Source organism: Haliotis rubra, unplaced genomic scaffold (assembly GCF_003918875.1).
Source record: "Haliotis rubra isolate DU_JTF1 unplaced genomic scaffold, ASM391887v1 Scf1059, whole genome shotgun sequence".
Lineage (NCBI taxonomy): Eukaryota > Metazoa > Mollusca > Gastropoda > Lepetellida > Haliotidae > Haliotis > Haliotis rubra.
In genome coordinates, this window is record NW_025764958.1 from 217,859 (window position 1) to 233,721 (window position 15,863).

Sequence of the window (15,863 nt, forward strand, 5' to 3'; positions counted from 1 at the left end):
TTATAATTGTTTTCATATCATAAACATGTTATGAACTTCAGCTGAACAAAAATTACACAATACAAATACAAGACTGTTAAACAATAAGTTACACCACATATAACACAATATAGTAATTCAATATGTCTCATGCTTAAAGAAAATAGGAAATAGAAGACGTTCGACTTGGAAATGAAGATTCACCCTGGTGCGCTATTATCATGCATGGCAACCGTAGGCAAAAACTATGACTAAATGTATTGACCACAGATGTAGTTATATGTACATAATGAAAGTTTCATGACAGTTTGCCAAAATTGAAAGCAAATGTTGATTACTGTGTTGACAATGAGTGAAATCCTGGACCCCCACATAAATTAATGGAAACTTTAGGGGTATGACTTTAAGCCAAGCAGTAGACATTCCCATTATTACTAGCGGTGTTCCCATCTTTGTCGATCTGTTTGTGTTTTCAAATAGAATTGTCATCTTGGAAACACAAATGAAAAGAAGAATTCTATCAAGAACTAGTCTAAGCAAGTTCCTGGTTATGTCTCATTGGACATAGTGGGCTTCTGATTAAACAATTGAATGACTAAGGACGCATTTGAAAGGTTTCGACTGTATATCAAGACAAATCTAACGATATTTTATGTCCCTTGAATCCACACAAACAAACCTAACAGCTTGAAATATGACGTTGATCAGATCTGCCTGTATACTTTGCACACAGCGAAGCCTCGCCGTTAATGTTTCCTATGTTGTTTGCAACCACGTGTCGGGGAGCCAAGATGGGAAGACTTTGCACTGATGAAGCCTTGATTCCTGGTAGTGTTAGTTGAAATGTCCTCAAACATACCACAACGAAAGGATCGAAATTGATAAAGAAGAGTTCTCACTCAGTCAATAATGTATATATTTGATCTCAGTCAACATGATATCAGCCTTGAGAAACCAGTACATAATATATGAGACGCGAATGATTTATGACCTTCATTTGGTTTGTCCAAATCGTTTACACGTGTATCCCATTTCCCACACGCCCAGAATTTTCTTACACTTGCACACCCATAAAGGACATGTCCACATTTATTAAAAATTGTTTTCGAAGCAAAGCGACTTGTCCATCAATGTATTTAAAGACTTTTACTAACTGATCTAAAAGTGAAGAAATCATAAGACACAATGAATGGAAATCATTTATTTGTCTTTAGATCTGTTTTCGTTTTCTTCTTCATTCTTCTGAGATGTTTTCTTCTCTTACTCATCTGGGGGCAAGCAGACATATAAACTACATAGATCTAAGCGTGACCTACAGCTTCCGTATTTCTAAGTGTTTAAAGTACATAGCACATACTAATCACAGAACAAACCTCCTGATTTCATGACCATTTAACCTATCTCGCCCTAAAGGTGCACATGGTAAAAGAACAGTAACTGTGTCATGCTTGAAGCATCTGCATTTCTGCCGATGCTGTCAAGATTTGTTTCCATATGGTTAAGCTGTGATAAGGTCTTTCTGGTGCAACTCTGTCATACGTCAGGTGGTGGCAACTATATCTGTGTTCGGGAGATCCTGGGATGAGGTATCAGGGCAAACTGACTCTTCTTCTTCCTCTTCATCATCTTCTTCAACACTGTCAGACTGTCTCGGCAGTCTTTGTTTACTTCGCCGATTATGAATGGTTTCAATCACAAGTACCATGAGTGATATAGCCACACCAATCCCTGCAATATAGAAGGCGCTTTGCAAGGCTAGAATGTCGATCCTCTTCGATTTTCTGCTGGGTGACATACACTGATGTTTAGGTTTCCACCGATTCCACCACATATGCACAAGGCCGCTCTCGTACACTTTCAATATTCTGCAAAAGTGAATAGAAAGTATACACTCTATCCCACCTCTCGACCGATTTAAAATTTAGCAGAATGTAATGTAAGAAAGCAGCTCGTTCAGTGACCATGGTGTCATGCCTATATATCATGTCACAGTTGGTTCAGCACATCTTGAACACCATTACAAGTCCAAGTCTCGACTTGATAAGCATTAGATCATTAACAATATTTAAGCAAAACAAGTTTCACTGCACTACCCCCCTCTCCCCTCCTCTCTCTCTCTCTCACACACACCTTTACAGATAAAATATGTGTCTGGATTGTGGTTTCAGCCTTCAGCCTTCAGCGACATGGACAGTGTCAATTCTTATGTGAAAGGCTTGATTTTAGATAAAGTTGTTATCAACAACCTCCTACCAAATTGGACTACAGTGTTTAGACATGATTATGGATGCTGTCGAAACATTGAGGAAAGTGAGAGAGAAACCTGTTAAACGTCTTTCAGTCAGTTAGAAAAGTGTGTGATGTGTGAACTGGAAAAGAAGAAACGGAACTAGAATAGATCCATTCTGTCCAATCCAGTTGCCATCGAAGTCTGGCTGTCCTGTATGAGTGAGTGAGTGATTATGGTTTTAGGCCGCCTTTGGCAATATTCCAGCAATATCGCGTCGGGGGGACACCAGAAATGAGATTCACACATTGTACCCATGTGGGGAATCAAACCCAGTTCTTCGGCGTGACGGGCGAACGCTTTAACTGCTTGACTACGCCGCCGCCCCTGTCCTGCATGAAATGTTTGCAACAGTTCCCACTGACAAGGCATCAAATAACATTACAATTACCAGCAAGCATCAGCTCATTAATCGTTTGATCAAATACCTTAAGCTTGGTGGTGACACATACATATAGGCCACATATAAGGAAAGTATGTTAACTGAACAAGACACCTCCACCAAAAATTCACCAGTTCGAACCAAGTTTTGGTTGATTCCAACACCTGAAGACAAGTCCCTTCCTCCTTTGTACTGGATTCCAAAGCTCCATGAAAATCCATACATAGAGAGGTGTGTTGTTGCCAAGGAAGGACTTTCTTCATATTCACAGACACTATTTGAGCCGTGTGGAATTAGTACCATGTGGATTCTCAAAACCGTAAATAGCCAATTCCCTTCCCCCCAATTTACCCACCTAGCCTCATATTAAACTTTATGTACAAAGATTCAGAAATAGATCAACTGGCTCCACGACAAATTTTTTGTCAAGCACTATACCAACAAATCACATTACATTTCAAGACGTTTGATGCACCGTCGAAGATGCTCTTTTTAAAGACACAAAAGGGCATAATACTCAAGGCCACAGCAAAACATTCAAAATATGGTTTTAAGGTAGATATCTGAAGGACCAAATTTCCAAATATGGTGTATCAGTGATAAATGATGTCCAATGCAAGTCCCTAATTTGCTTGTTCCATATTTTGTGTGTGTTTTGTTTCGGTGAACAGTTGACACTCCTATGCACTTGTTAATGACGGGTGCCCTTCGGTTGGGCCGAGAAAGCTCCACATGTTTCTTTAGCGTCCGCAAACTGATGATACGATGACAATATCAAACATTAGGACTCCAAATATACTATACTCACTGTTTTGAGAAGAGCTGTGTGTATATACTGTGTTTGGGTAAACCAACTGCATATTTGCCGAAAGCGAAGTTGTCGGTTATCGCCTGTAAATGACACCTCCGAGGGTCGTCCCACATCTCAAAAGTAGCCCCTTCTGCAATATAGACATATTTGCTCTCTGCCGCCCGGCGCAGGTGCTCGTTGCCATCGTGACTCAACCAATCAGGATGGTTTGCCGTCATTTCCTCCACACGATGCCATATTATCTGATAGGCGGAGATGTTGGATTCCTGAAAACATACATTCCTTACATCATTGAACATACTCAGTACGAGCAGTGTTGCCATTCTTAGTGTACCAGTAGTTCACGCAACCAAGGAATGCATCAGTTACCCGAACTCCAGAATGTTAACTTATGGAAGCAACTTTAAAGAGGAGCCACTTTGTTTGGTATGGCCTGTCTCTGTTTATCCAAGATTTAGATGGATACACTCTTCCAAAAACCCCGCATAATGCATTTTCAGAAGAACGCATAAGGCATTTTCAGAAAAAATTAAGAGCAATTAATGCCTATAGACTAAGAGTTCGCCAACACAACAGCAGCCTTTATTGTTGTGTTTCTGTTGACTTGAGTCCACAAGATGGCGTCAAAGTCAGCACTTTGCATGGCCACCATTGGCGGCAATTACTGCTCGGCACCGTCTCGGCGAAGTCGCTCTTCCTGCAATGCGATGGCCAGTTGTGGAAGTGTCTGAGGCGTGTTGTGTTCATCGCATTGGCAAGGTAGCCGAACGTGACGCGTGCTGTATCTGAAGTAGCGTTGTCATGCTGGAACAACTCCCTCTGTCGGTCCATAACGTGCAAGGACTTTGTGCAAGTGACGTGCAAGGACTTCGTTGATGTACCGATTTGCTGTCAAATTCCCCTGATCCATCACTAAATCAGATCTTTGTGTGATGGATATCACACCATGACAATGTCTCCACTGACAATGTCTGCCCTGTCGAATGCAATTAGGGGCAAAACGTTCGTTTCTCCGACTGTAAACACGCTGTCTTTCATCTCTGAAGAAGAAATCGTGATTCATCACTGAACCAGACTCGACTCCAGATTCTAAGGTTCCAGTTCCGGGCTCTACGACACCACTGCAAGCAATTGCGCTTTGGTAGTCTCTCAAAACAGGGGTGACAACTGGCCTTTTTGGTCGAATCCCCGCCTCACACAGTCGATTCCTGATAGTTTGGCCGGAAATTCTTCTCAAACTAGGGATGTGTTTTGCAATCTCCACGGCTGTGGCAAGACGATGACGCAAGTCAGCAACCTGGTCCTGGGTAGTTCTTGGACAGTCGCTTCTCGGGTGATCTTGGGGGGAATTGGTCTGCAGGAAACGATCTCAAAGGCGAGATATGGTGCTCTGATGAACGTTGAAATGTCGGGCCACTGCAGACTACGACTCCCCAGCTTCAAGGCAGCCTATGGCGATGTTTCGATTGGCGGCACTCAGTAGTGGGATGATGATTTCCTTTCTTCTCGTCAAAAACGAATGACAAAATTAAACAGAATGTTCGTCTTATTATAGTGAGCGATACTGCATGCCTTTTTGCTTACTTGCACGTGCATTTTGCTTTGCATGTTTTCTTGGTTACGTTTTTGCGAATATATCTTCAAACACTTCTAAAACATATGAAAAAGTGAGAAAAAAATGCCGCGTTTTGGCGCTGAAGCGGTTTACAATCACACAAAGATGACAGTTTGGAAAGAAATAGTATATTTGTATTGCACTGTTTTTGCCGCAGCCAGTCCAGTATTCTCTATATCACCTATGCGTTTTTCTTGTTGTTGTTCTTGGGTTTTTTATGTGTGTAGTTTCTATTGGCTCGAAACCAAGAAAAGCTTGTTTGTGCTTACACTTTACTCAGACTTCGTGTTCATGTACTGACCTGAAAGAGAGTGACTAGAAATGCGCCTCCCACAAAGCCCCAGCTGTATGTGTCCTGCTGCGCCATCTCAGCCAAGCTGGAGAAGGGCGGTTTCTCTCGTCCGTCGGTGAGGAACGCTATGAGGTTACCACTGTAGGTGGCCGCCATTATCACCGTGAACAGCCACCAACAGCTGAGCACCGTGCGTCCGGACTCCGTGTTGGGAAGGTATGCTCCTCCTGGAATAGTAGCGAAAAGGTTGCACACCGATCTACATGTATATATAAGTGACAGTATATGCACCACACCGACAGTACAATTAAAGAAGCTGTAATCCATGCAGTCGCCTGTTATAATATGTGTAGTATATAACTGCTCTGTAGAGGCGTCTTTCATGGAGCGGTCAGACCTTTGTTCCACAAAATCAAAACATTTGATACCGTCGATGTTAAAAGAAAAGTGATAAAACTTTACCAAATGTGTGTAAATATACTCTTTCGTGGAGAGCTTTCTGTATTGAGCAATGTTGGTTTACCGTTCGCCATAAGAGCTCCAAAATGATACCAGAGTATATCTCCATATCGGGTCTGCATATCCGTGGGTCTGTCATCTGTCCACGAACGAACTGGTGTCACTTCTTCTATGACGAAGATCAAGACAGTGGAGAAGATGAGTGAGACGAGGATACAAATGAGAACCTCGTAACGGAACAGGGAGAGAAGGGTCAGCCATTTGTTGCTGTTGGGATCTTGTTTGCTTAGAATAAGAGCTGAATGGGCGTAGAAGAATGGCACTGTGAAATCGATGGCGGCCGCTCTGCTGTGACTCACAGACATCGGTGCCACCACCAAATCAACTTCCTGGAAGTAAGAAACAGTTACATTTCTCCTGACTTACTATGGAAGGTGTATGTGCGCACATTAAAGGGGGACTATGTTCCAGCAAATTCACACTCCTGGAACGTCGTTCAAATATGACTTTGATTGTCTGCCTGTCATGTGGACCAGTCAGCTTGTTATGCAGCTGACACAGACACAGCTTTTGCCCATTTCATTACCTTTCAAAGTAATATATGAACTCATCTAATGACATTTTAAACGATCCAACTAGGGTCCATGCAGGTAGCAAAGGTACTGTATGGTGATCTACCTTCTGTTGTTGGCGATCTATAGCCTGTTTTTATATTGCATTGTCCCAATAGTGCTATTAGTTTGAAACTTTCCACGCTAGTTTTAATTCTAATTGTGATATTCTAGTTGTTTTACTGTCCTTCGTCGACAGGTTTTAATAATATACATATATTCCACTTCAAAATCAAATATGTTCTCGTCACGTAAGCTGCAATATTGCCGATGTGACATTAAATAATAACTCACTCACCATTTTAAACGTTTTATGACATACGCTTTCACTTTATTTATTATGCAGTTAATATGACTAATGTTACTCGTCTGGAACATTCATTCAACGCCCACTTTCAAATCGTTTTCCAGATCAAATTGGTGCAGATGATAAAAATACAGACCAATCACGTTGGACATCACATCACACCAATCGCCGTCTTGTATCTCTATCAAAAATATCCAATGCAAGTTTCTGTTTCTGGATGCTCAGAAATTATGCCAGCACACAGGACATATCATTACTGTAACTGTGCATTATGACTGTAACATACCCCATCAGTAAGTAACTTCACCAGCCCCGTCCAACTGCCGTTCAGTACCCGACTCCACTCTCTGTCTTCGGGCTCCACCAGGGTGTAGCTAACAAACACAAGGTAGTTCAGTCAAACAGTTAATAGTAAAAGCTTGGTTTCATCTGGCATGGTGGAAACCAATTTACAACCTCGTTATAGTACAAACATCCAGACATAGAATAATAAACACTGAAACCTGAAATTGAGCTGTTTCGCCAGTTCCTGCAAAAGCTGGATGCAAAGACCGTCAAACTTCACAGAACCGTTCTCCACTTTCCTGATCACAAATGGCGGCCACTGTGTGAATGCAAGAAGGTTGTAATGAAGTACATTGTTTGGACTGTTTCATTTTCATGCTGCCGATCATCTGACTAAAGTACTGTGGGAAATAGAAAAATAACTGTTTTAGGCTGTTACGCTGTATCCCTAAATTTTACACAAGTGCAAATACTACATGTCGAAATAAAATATCATCGCACACTAACTTGCATAAAGTCATAGTCTGTTCCACAATAAGTCGCTTTTGACTTTATAAAACCCGCATTGCTCATTTCTGCAGTAATCTCTTCTCTTCTAAAGTCCTTAGTCCTAAAGTCTCCCAACCACTGTAGAAAAGTGTAGTTAGGCCGAACTAAGTTTAACAGATATTCCACAGTTTCACATGTTAACTACATAAATTGCCCAGTTTTCCGACAGTACTTTAATGACATATTCAATCTTTAAAATAGTGTCTCATTAATAAAACTCGCTGCAAAGAATCTAAGTTTGAAATCTGGATTAGAAAGAAATGTTTCTAATGAGAGGGATTGGAATTTGGAGCTCTTTTACAACAGGCTGTTTTCTGTGTCATATTTTCTGTGTCACATTGAACAATACGATGTCTTAAAAGATGTTTCAGTGTGAAATTAAACCTTGTAGAGCCTGCTGAATCATCTTTTTGAGGATACACATTTCGTGTTGGCACACAAAGAAGTAGTTGTGCAACACATTTTCTATGCTCGTCATATGTACGAGTGAAGCGTGTTGATCCCAATAATGTTTTTGTTGAAGAAAATACAGCGACATTTTATGAAAGGCTTGTATCGCGATTTCCGGAATTATAATGGGCAACCTATTTAAACATCCGACTAGGTCCATGCCGCATCACTCAATGTTTTCGCAAAAGTTTAATTGTGTAAAATGATGATGCGTTTCGGTGTTTACATCTTTGCTAACTGTAGATTTTAATTAATTTGAATTTGAGTTCAAACGCACAGCGTGGTGTTTGATTTATAGTGTTTTTTTAGTCAGTTTCTCTCCAGTCTACGACCAAGTACCCATGGTTAAAAGAAGAAACAACGCTCTGAAAATTATTAATAAATGCACAAGTAAATAAATCAAAACATTAAACAGACATACAGAATGTTATTCTGTATGAAGCCTATAAAGGAAAATCAATACTTTTGTGCACACTTTCTACTCTAAACACCACGGAACAAATCAAAAGAAAATTGAAGTGCAGTTTAAATACCTCCAGAGTCCCGACAATTAACGTTCGGTTGTGAAATCCATCATAGTTGGCATGATAGAGCGGATGCTTGACCTGCACAGAGTCATCTCTCCCAATGTAGCCAACAGTTTCAACATTTGTTCCAGAATGGCCTCTGCCAAGAACTTTTAGTTTAGCTTGAACGGGGTATTCACCGTCGATTACACTCTGAAATAACAGATGGTGTCCATTTCAACTACGAAATGGGTTTTGCACTCAACACAGACATTACAACCGTGTTAGCGGACAGAACCGGTTTCGCCAACACCTGGTGTCTTCACTGATTTTCAGTGATTTATTCATATACATTGAACAACATATGTTTCCTTTAGTCCAAACTGAGTATGTTCCCGAGGATAGTTAAGACTGAGTATTCTTTTGCATTGACGTTATATACCGTAGTCTTTAACTGCTAATAGTTTGGATATTACGTAGTAAGTTCTATGGTGCTGCCTGCAACTATTATGCTTCAATCTAACTTGGAACAGACTTTCACTACTGCCTAGTAGTAGAAGTTCATTGCGAACGCGTTTGACATGCATGTAACACGGATGTGAGACGGATTTAAGACGGGCTGCACTCAAATTGCACACTGGTTTGTGCATCGCGTATGCAACCCGTCGAACACACGTGTTACACGGAACACGTTTACACTTGAATTTGACACACAGAAAGTAAATAGTAAGTTTAAAGAAAACTGTGACATGCGAAGCCTGAGCTAATGAGAGCCCGTTGAACTGTGTTCACCAGACTACAAACACAATGTTTGCCAGTCGTAGTTAGTGCTCGGTCTCTAGACTTTCATGCATGTACGATCCAACTAAGTATCCCGGGCTGTTTGGAGGGATAACTGTGTCTTCAAATACAGAAGTCCATCAGTGGGTCCACAACACTTTATTCTGGACTCAATATGTATACATACATGAAGTTACAACACTGACTAGGCGGCATGTCGGAGGCGATTGTCAGCCAACCTGCCTAGTCGCTGTCTCAGGGTCAAGTCCCGACTAACACAAAGCATTCTCAATTTATCCCTAAGGGTCTGATCAGACTGTCACGTGTCGCATTTACGACAGATGTGTGGTCAGCCTGCAGTATCCCGCACCTCATCCACATTGTCATGCTTCAGTGGCCAACCAGCCTTTGTCTAACTTTGATTATAGGCAGCAAATGAATCTATGGTGGTGGCCATGATGACAATGGTCAAGCTGTGTTGATTTCATTTCCATTGACAACATGGTCATTACTTAGAGAGATATTCAATTTGCATAACTCAAGGAATATCATAAATATCTCTGATAAACACTGTTCAAAAGTGCCTACGATATAAGGCCCAATCCCACCGAGCAGAACAGTGGTTGAGTCCCTGAAAACAGATACACTCTCATTGCTGCTTTTATTCCCACTATACATGCCGCCCTCCCAGTTCCCACCATACATGCCGTTCCTCAATTTAAAGAAGGGCATCAAACCTACAAAAGGAGCTGGGGAAGCTCATCGGAAGCCGTGGTTCGGAAATGGTTCTAGTTTGATTTTGATAAAGTATCGCACCAGTATAAGCGTTTGTTTACTTCTAATTTCTGTACGATGACATGACTGAGACTGATGTGGACCCCATTTCCATGTTTTACACCTTCATAATCAATCATGCCATGTGACTATTTCTGTCAACTGACAAATAATATATTGTAAAAATACAACACTTGATTTATTTGATCCCATAAAACTTCCCATTTCGGTGCTATTGGTATAATTAAAAACAACCACTTAGGTATATATGTATCTACAGTCATTGACTTTAGTACACAACAAATGCATGCGTGTACCATTTTTGCAAGTTTAAAGTTCCATGTCCACAAAACAGCAACGAACCACACACGTGGTGTTACTGCGGGTGTCACGCGTGGCGGTCGAGTTCCACACGAGTGACCAACGAGATTTACACGGGTCGCGCCATGCGTGGCCCGTGCGTGTCAAGGCAATGGACTTCTTGGCAGTTGTGTACATATGGTCTATAGGTTGAATGTCAACCGGTTTTAATCACTTCGTCCAAAAAGAAGCGACAAAACCCGTTCCACATTCCTAAAAAATCTCTGTCAAAAGCAGAGTCGATTGTACAATTGTGCCTATTATGAGCACATATTTGTTTCAGCGGTTGTACAGCTGTATGATGGGATTTTTGTAAACAACGGCTCTGAACCAGACAATCCAGTGATTGTCACTATGCAATACGATGACAGAGCATGTGTTTATGAATCACTATGAAATACGTGTTCGCGAAAAGGTGAGCGTATCCTGCCCCAGCGGTGGCACCCGTCATAAACATACGCTAAGTCTAGTTATTTGTTCATTTGAAATAATTGGTGAACGTATGGAAATAGGTAATTGCAGCGAACATCAGTTCGTGATCAAACAATTTTTGAGCAAGAGTGGAATGACGCTCTTTGAAATACTGATAAAGAGAGCAAGCTCGATTCGACCTCAAAAGTTGTGAAATGTAAACACCAAAGACTGGAGCTGTTGGAATATTGCTCGACATGAAAGGGAAGTTGACTATTGGAAATTTGAAATCATCCCTTTTGTCATACAGTTTTGTGGTTAATTTTTTGTCACTCTTTTGTGAATCTTAATGCATATATCTAAATATGAAACAGTTGAGGCGGTCTCACTTGTCTCTATACTCTCAAGTTCAGATGGGTAAAACAATGGAAGGCAATTGGCTATTTGATTAGTTAGTTATTGAACGATATTAAATCATCGATGTACCGGAAGCTAAACTTCTTTGCCAAATTACCTTGTTTTGATTTTGCCAACCCAAGCAGAAATTCTGGTTCATATGCATAAAGAAACAGATCCGCAAGGATGGAAGCACAGTTGGTGCCTATGGAAATGGCTACTTCTTGGCGAAATGTTTTACCCCCAAATTTCACAAAGATGGTATCAATGAGAAAGTCGTGCATTTTACATATTGTTTTCTCGGTAAACTTCAAATGACATTTTTGCTTTCATTTTTGACAAATTGTCCAGAACCTCTGAAGACAGATATGTAGGTATATCTTTGTTCACCACGTTTGTTACATAATTAGGCCACCCGGTCCCACTGTAAGTTATTCTGTAGTTTTAGATGTTGAAAACACATACCTTCTGTAACGATTCTGTTATTTCAGCAGCCTGGTCTGTCATATTTGTTCGCTCTGAGCTTGTGGAATGCTGCGTAATAACGTCAATGTTCTGCAATATTACAGGAGCTAACACATTATTGAAAACGACATAGTAAATGTATTTAATTTACAAGACTATTGATTCCAATGAAGTCACATAGGAAGATCAGATGTTCGGAATTAGTGTTTTGGGGTTTTTCCACAGAGAATGGAAAAGAAATGTCCACGCTGTAATCATCCATGGATACAAGCAATTTTCATTTGATCTGACTAATTTCCACTAATAAAAATTTAGCAAGGTTATTTCTTTGCAGTTTTGTAGAGTTTTGTGTGCCCTGACGTTTAGTTCTTTCCTGTATAAAAATGAACTAGACCTAACAGTTACTTACCAGTGGTAAGTAAGACCTCGAACACGGCATGAATTCCAAGAAAACAAGCTTTTCAGTTTTGAATGGCTCGACGCTGTGTGCAAGGTCCATGACACTTCCGGTAGAAGGAACCATCAACCATTGAGGGCCTCCACTTGCCTTCGCCACTGACATGTTCGATTCCAAAAATCGACCCTAACAATAAATAGCTATGATATTAAACAGCCCATTTTGTACTAATATTTCCATGTTTTCAAGTAGAATAGTTTTTTGGATGGTTGTTCTTTAACGCCGCACTTAGCACTATTCTAGATATATGGCGGCGGTCTTATATAGAATAGAAAATATTATCGAAATGCTTATACGACGTGTATACAATTACCACATGACCTTATTTATTTTATTTACAAATTGGAATGAAAAGGAACACGTAAATACCCCTTACAAATAGCTGTGCATCTATGAATGTCTATGTTTATTGTTGTTTATCTTCCCTTTAGAAAGTGTCATACAATTCCGTCCGGGTGCTATCATATAAGAAACTGTGAAGGCAGTGTAGTGTTGCAAAACATGAAATCAATGTAGCTGTTATTATAGGCGAAGCTCACATGGATTATCTGGGAAGTTAAGAGACACTACCTGGTTGAGGAGTTTCTGTATACAGTCGGATGGACACATCACAAGAAGGTTAAGGTCTTTCACCGGAAGCAGCTGGTAAATGCTGGCGAGGTCAATACTTTCAAGTGGATTGTTGGGATCATCTATCATATACAGCAGTAACTTGATCGAAGCCAATCTGCCCCCAGATAGTGCAGTGAAAACTGTAAACACCATCCTTTGTAAGCATCATAAAACTTTTAGATGTCTTTTTCTTATTTGTTAAAAACTGATTTGCTGATGATATTCAGTTGCGAGATTAAATATGTTGGGCGTCAGAGAATTTCGGACCTAAGCAACAGAGCCTCCTTCAATAGGGGCATAAGTATGTCGATTACGATCGCCTCAGCACAAAGAGTTTTGTTCAAAGGAATTTTTAATAATACTTTTAGTATTATATGCACTGTTGTGTCTGAATACTATATATGTATTGACTTTTTACATGACTGTTGTTACAAGAATATTCAATATTGTGCTCCTCAATTATTGGAATTAGGATTCCGAATAATGAGTTTTATTCATCCTACCTCCATACGCAGAAGTTATAACAACGACCGTCTTCCACTTCACATGCCATAGTATTGAGGTAATGCCTGTCATGACATCGTCCAAGGAATCATGACTGACGAGGGCATTAAAGATGGTTTGCTCTGTATTTGTGACGTTGAACACTGACTGAATATATATTGACTGGCTGGATAAGAACGTGGAGCAGACTAAGGGGCAGACGGTGATGTCGTGGGAGGAGGGACTGAAATGACGCTGACAGGGAGAGAGTGATGCCATGATCATGACATCCCCATGTACCGATCTCACTGAAACTCAAAACACTGTATTGCTGTCAATGAACTACTTACTAATATTCCAATATAACTGGTATAAACTTAGTCATCGCCTTTAAACTAATGGTATAAAACCTATTGGAACTGTTTTGTAAAACCCATAAAAAACAGGAAAAACAGATGGAAACTTCATATGTCACGGTTTCTTTACACTACTGTCACTTTGTCACTTTTGTTTGATCTAAAAAGGAACGTTGGTAAATACATGAAGACATAGAACGCAAACAAGAACGAACTGATTACCACTAGGTAAACATGTAAAATGGTAACTGAGTAATGTTCTAAGGACGTAACAAATATTACCTGTTTTCACATCAGGAAATTCCTCATCAACAGAAACCAGCCAAATTGTCGCATTTAACAGATTATTGTTGACTGAAACGTTTTTGTGGCAGACCACAGGTTGGGGGCACTTGTCATACTCTTTGATGTTCAGCAAAATATCTGGTAAGAAAAAGCGTTCTGATTGCATACTTGAAGCTAGTAGAAGCTTCGCACACTAAACATGGGAATACACAAAATTAATGGACCAGTTTCTGTCATTCATAAGGGTCTGTGTTACTTGATTTACAACTGTCATAATCATCATATCATTGTTTCATATCTTCACATGGATAATCATTTAGTACATTCTATTAATGACATTGTGAAAAATGCATTTTTACAGAATAAAATATGTTAGCGTATTTGCAGCGTGTCGTATTTTTGTCGAAGATTTAAATCTTTGTTTTCATTGGTGCGTGTGTACAATAGTACTTGATGCACATGTCATTACGTTGTTTTCAGTAATAAATGCACTTTATCAATTGAGAATTGAATTAAAAATATTTTTTATGTTATAGAAGCATATTTAAGTAATTAACTCACCAAGAGACAGCATCCAAACGTGCGAAGAAGTGTACATCATGAAAATTACCACACTGAAGTTGTAAATCACAGACATCATAAATGCATCTGTTTCCAACGCTGTTTGTCTGGTCAAAATCTGATAACTTCGATCAACTAAAACAGGAATTCGGCCTGTATCCTCTGGCAGTAGTATGTGTCAATACCCGGACTTCAAACAGCTCCTGTTACGAAACACTGAGTACTATCCATTAGTGTCTGTTGGCTGTAGCACATGATACAGTGTACATCTCAGCTACAGACTGACACCATATTGGTATTCAGTTCCTGACCACGCACCCAGTTGACAAACATCAAAGCCGACGTGGTTGCCTAGGTGTAATCCACAGAAGCCAAGCTCATAGCTGATCGTATTTTGCAATCTCAATCGGATGAGCGTCTGCGTGATATTTTCAGGTTGATATTCTTAATCCCTTGACATTCTCTGTTGGCAGGTGCAGCGACCATTATGGCATCGTGTCCATATCCCACTTACCTCACACGTATAAAGCATGACGTGATTACGTGCCAAATGTAGCATTCAAGTTAAGACAAAGAAGTGAATTATGCTAGCTTTGACATTAGTACCGTGTCCCTTGTGCTCAGGTCGTAAAACAGGTCAGTCAAGCTGTGTAGATCACGCAGCCTAATGGCCAAGGCGCTGTTGACACTTGGACCTACTTCAGATGATAATTAAGTGTGTTCAATAAAAAAAATTGATTTCCCCCTTCGTGGAGATATTCCCCAATCATTTCTAAAGAATACATGATATGTGCTTTGGCTTGATGAGGGACGATGAATATTTCAATCAGCAGAAATATATTGTCTTCAAGTACACATAAATGCCCTTGGGAAATACGCTTTGTGTTTATTGATGGGAGTCAATTGTTAGGTGCCATGCTCGTCACACATATCGTTATTACGGGGGCGAAATTGAAATTAAATGCATGTTCAAAACATTGATCTTCCTTTACTTCAGGGTGAGTGAAAGTCTATTGGAAAACTGATTTGCTTGATTGTTGGAAGCGGTCTAGGTTGATCATGTTTAGATATAATGAACGACGCCATTATCTGTGTGTAAATCGTCTAGGGTTTAGGACTAAACGTAGGCATGGCTAATTGTTTTCATGTGTATATGTACACGCACGGTGACCTGGTTGAGGGTATGTCATCGTACCTTAATGGCATGTATCGTTGTTTCAAATATTGTTCAAGTGATTGTCTGGCACAAAAGCTATTATTTACAGGGAGCTGCCATATTGTTTGGATGTTAGTAAACAGTGGAATAATAACTTAAATATTGATTTATTAGCACCTGTTTATTTCTCAGACCATCGCTCAATAAAGTCCACTTTCAGAACAGTTTTCACCA

General features: G+C 40.1%; 1 protein-coding gene across 1 annotated transcript; it reads right to left on the minus strand.

Moving 5' to 3' along the window:
- Window positions 1–1,258: 1,258 nt before the first annotated feature.
- Window positions 1,259–15,145, minus strand: LOC124277265 (glutamate receptor ionotropic, kainate 2-like). The gene is made up of 13 exons (XM_046712918.1): window positions 14,474–15,145; window positions 13,910–14,050; window positions 13,292–13,579; window positions 12,747–12,928; window positions 12,129–12,302; window positions 11,720–11,809; window positions 8,561–8,746; window positions 7,247–7,347; window positions 7,030–7,117; window positions 5,890–6,214; window positions 5,376–5,593; window positions 3,457–3,725; window positions 1,259–1,844 (listed from the first exon to the last, which is right to left on the minus strand). The coding sequence occupies exons 1-13, from the start codon at window positions 14,550–14,552 to the stop codon at window positions 1,520–1,522; spliced, it is 2,466 nt and encodes an 821-aa protein (XP_046568874.1). The 5' UTR covers window positions 14,553–15,145; the 3' UTR covers window positions 1,259–1,519.
- Window positions 15,146–15,863: the final 718 nt, after the last annotated feature.

Bases quoted from the DNA above. Each gene is read 5' to 3' on its own strand.
- LOC124277265 (XM_046712918.1), bottom strand. From the start codon at position 14,552: ATGATGTCTGTGATTTACAACTTCAGTGTGGTAATTTTCATGATGTAC. The intron at 14,051-14,473 runs GTGAGTTAATTA...TTTTCTTACCAG, and splicing joins CGTTTGGATGCTGTCTCTTG to ATATTTTGCTGAACATCAAA. The intron at 5,594-5,889 runs GTAAACCAACAT...CTACTATTCCAG, and splicing joins TGGAGCTCTTATGGCGAACG to GAGGAGCATACCTTCCCAAC.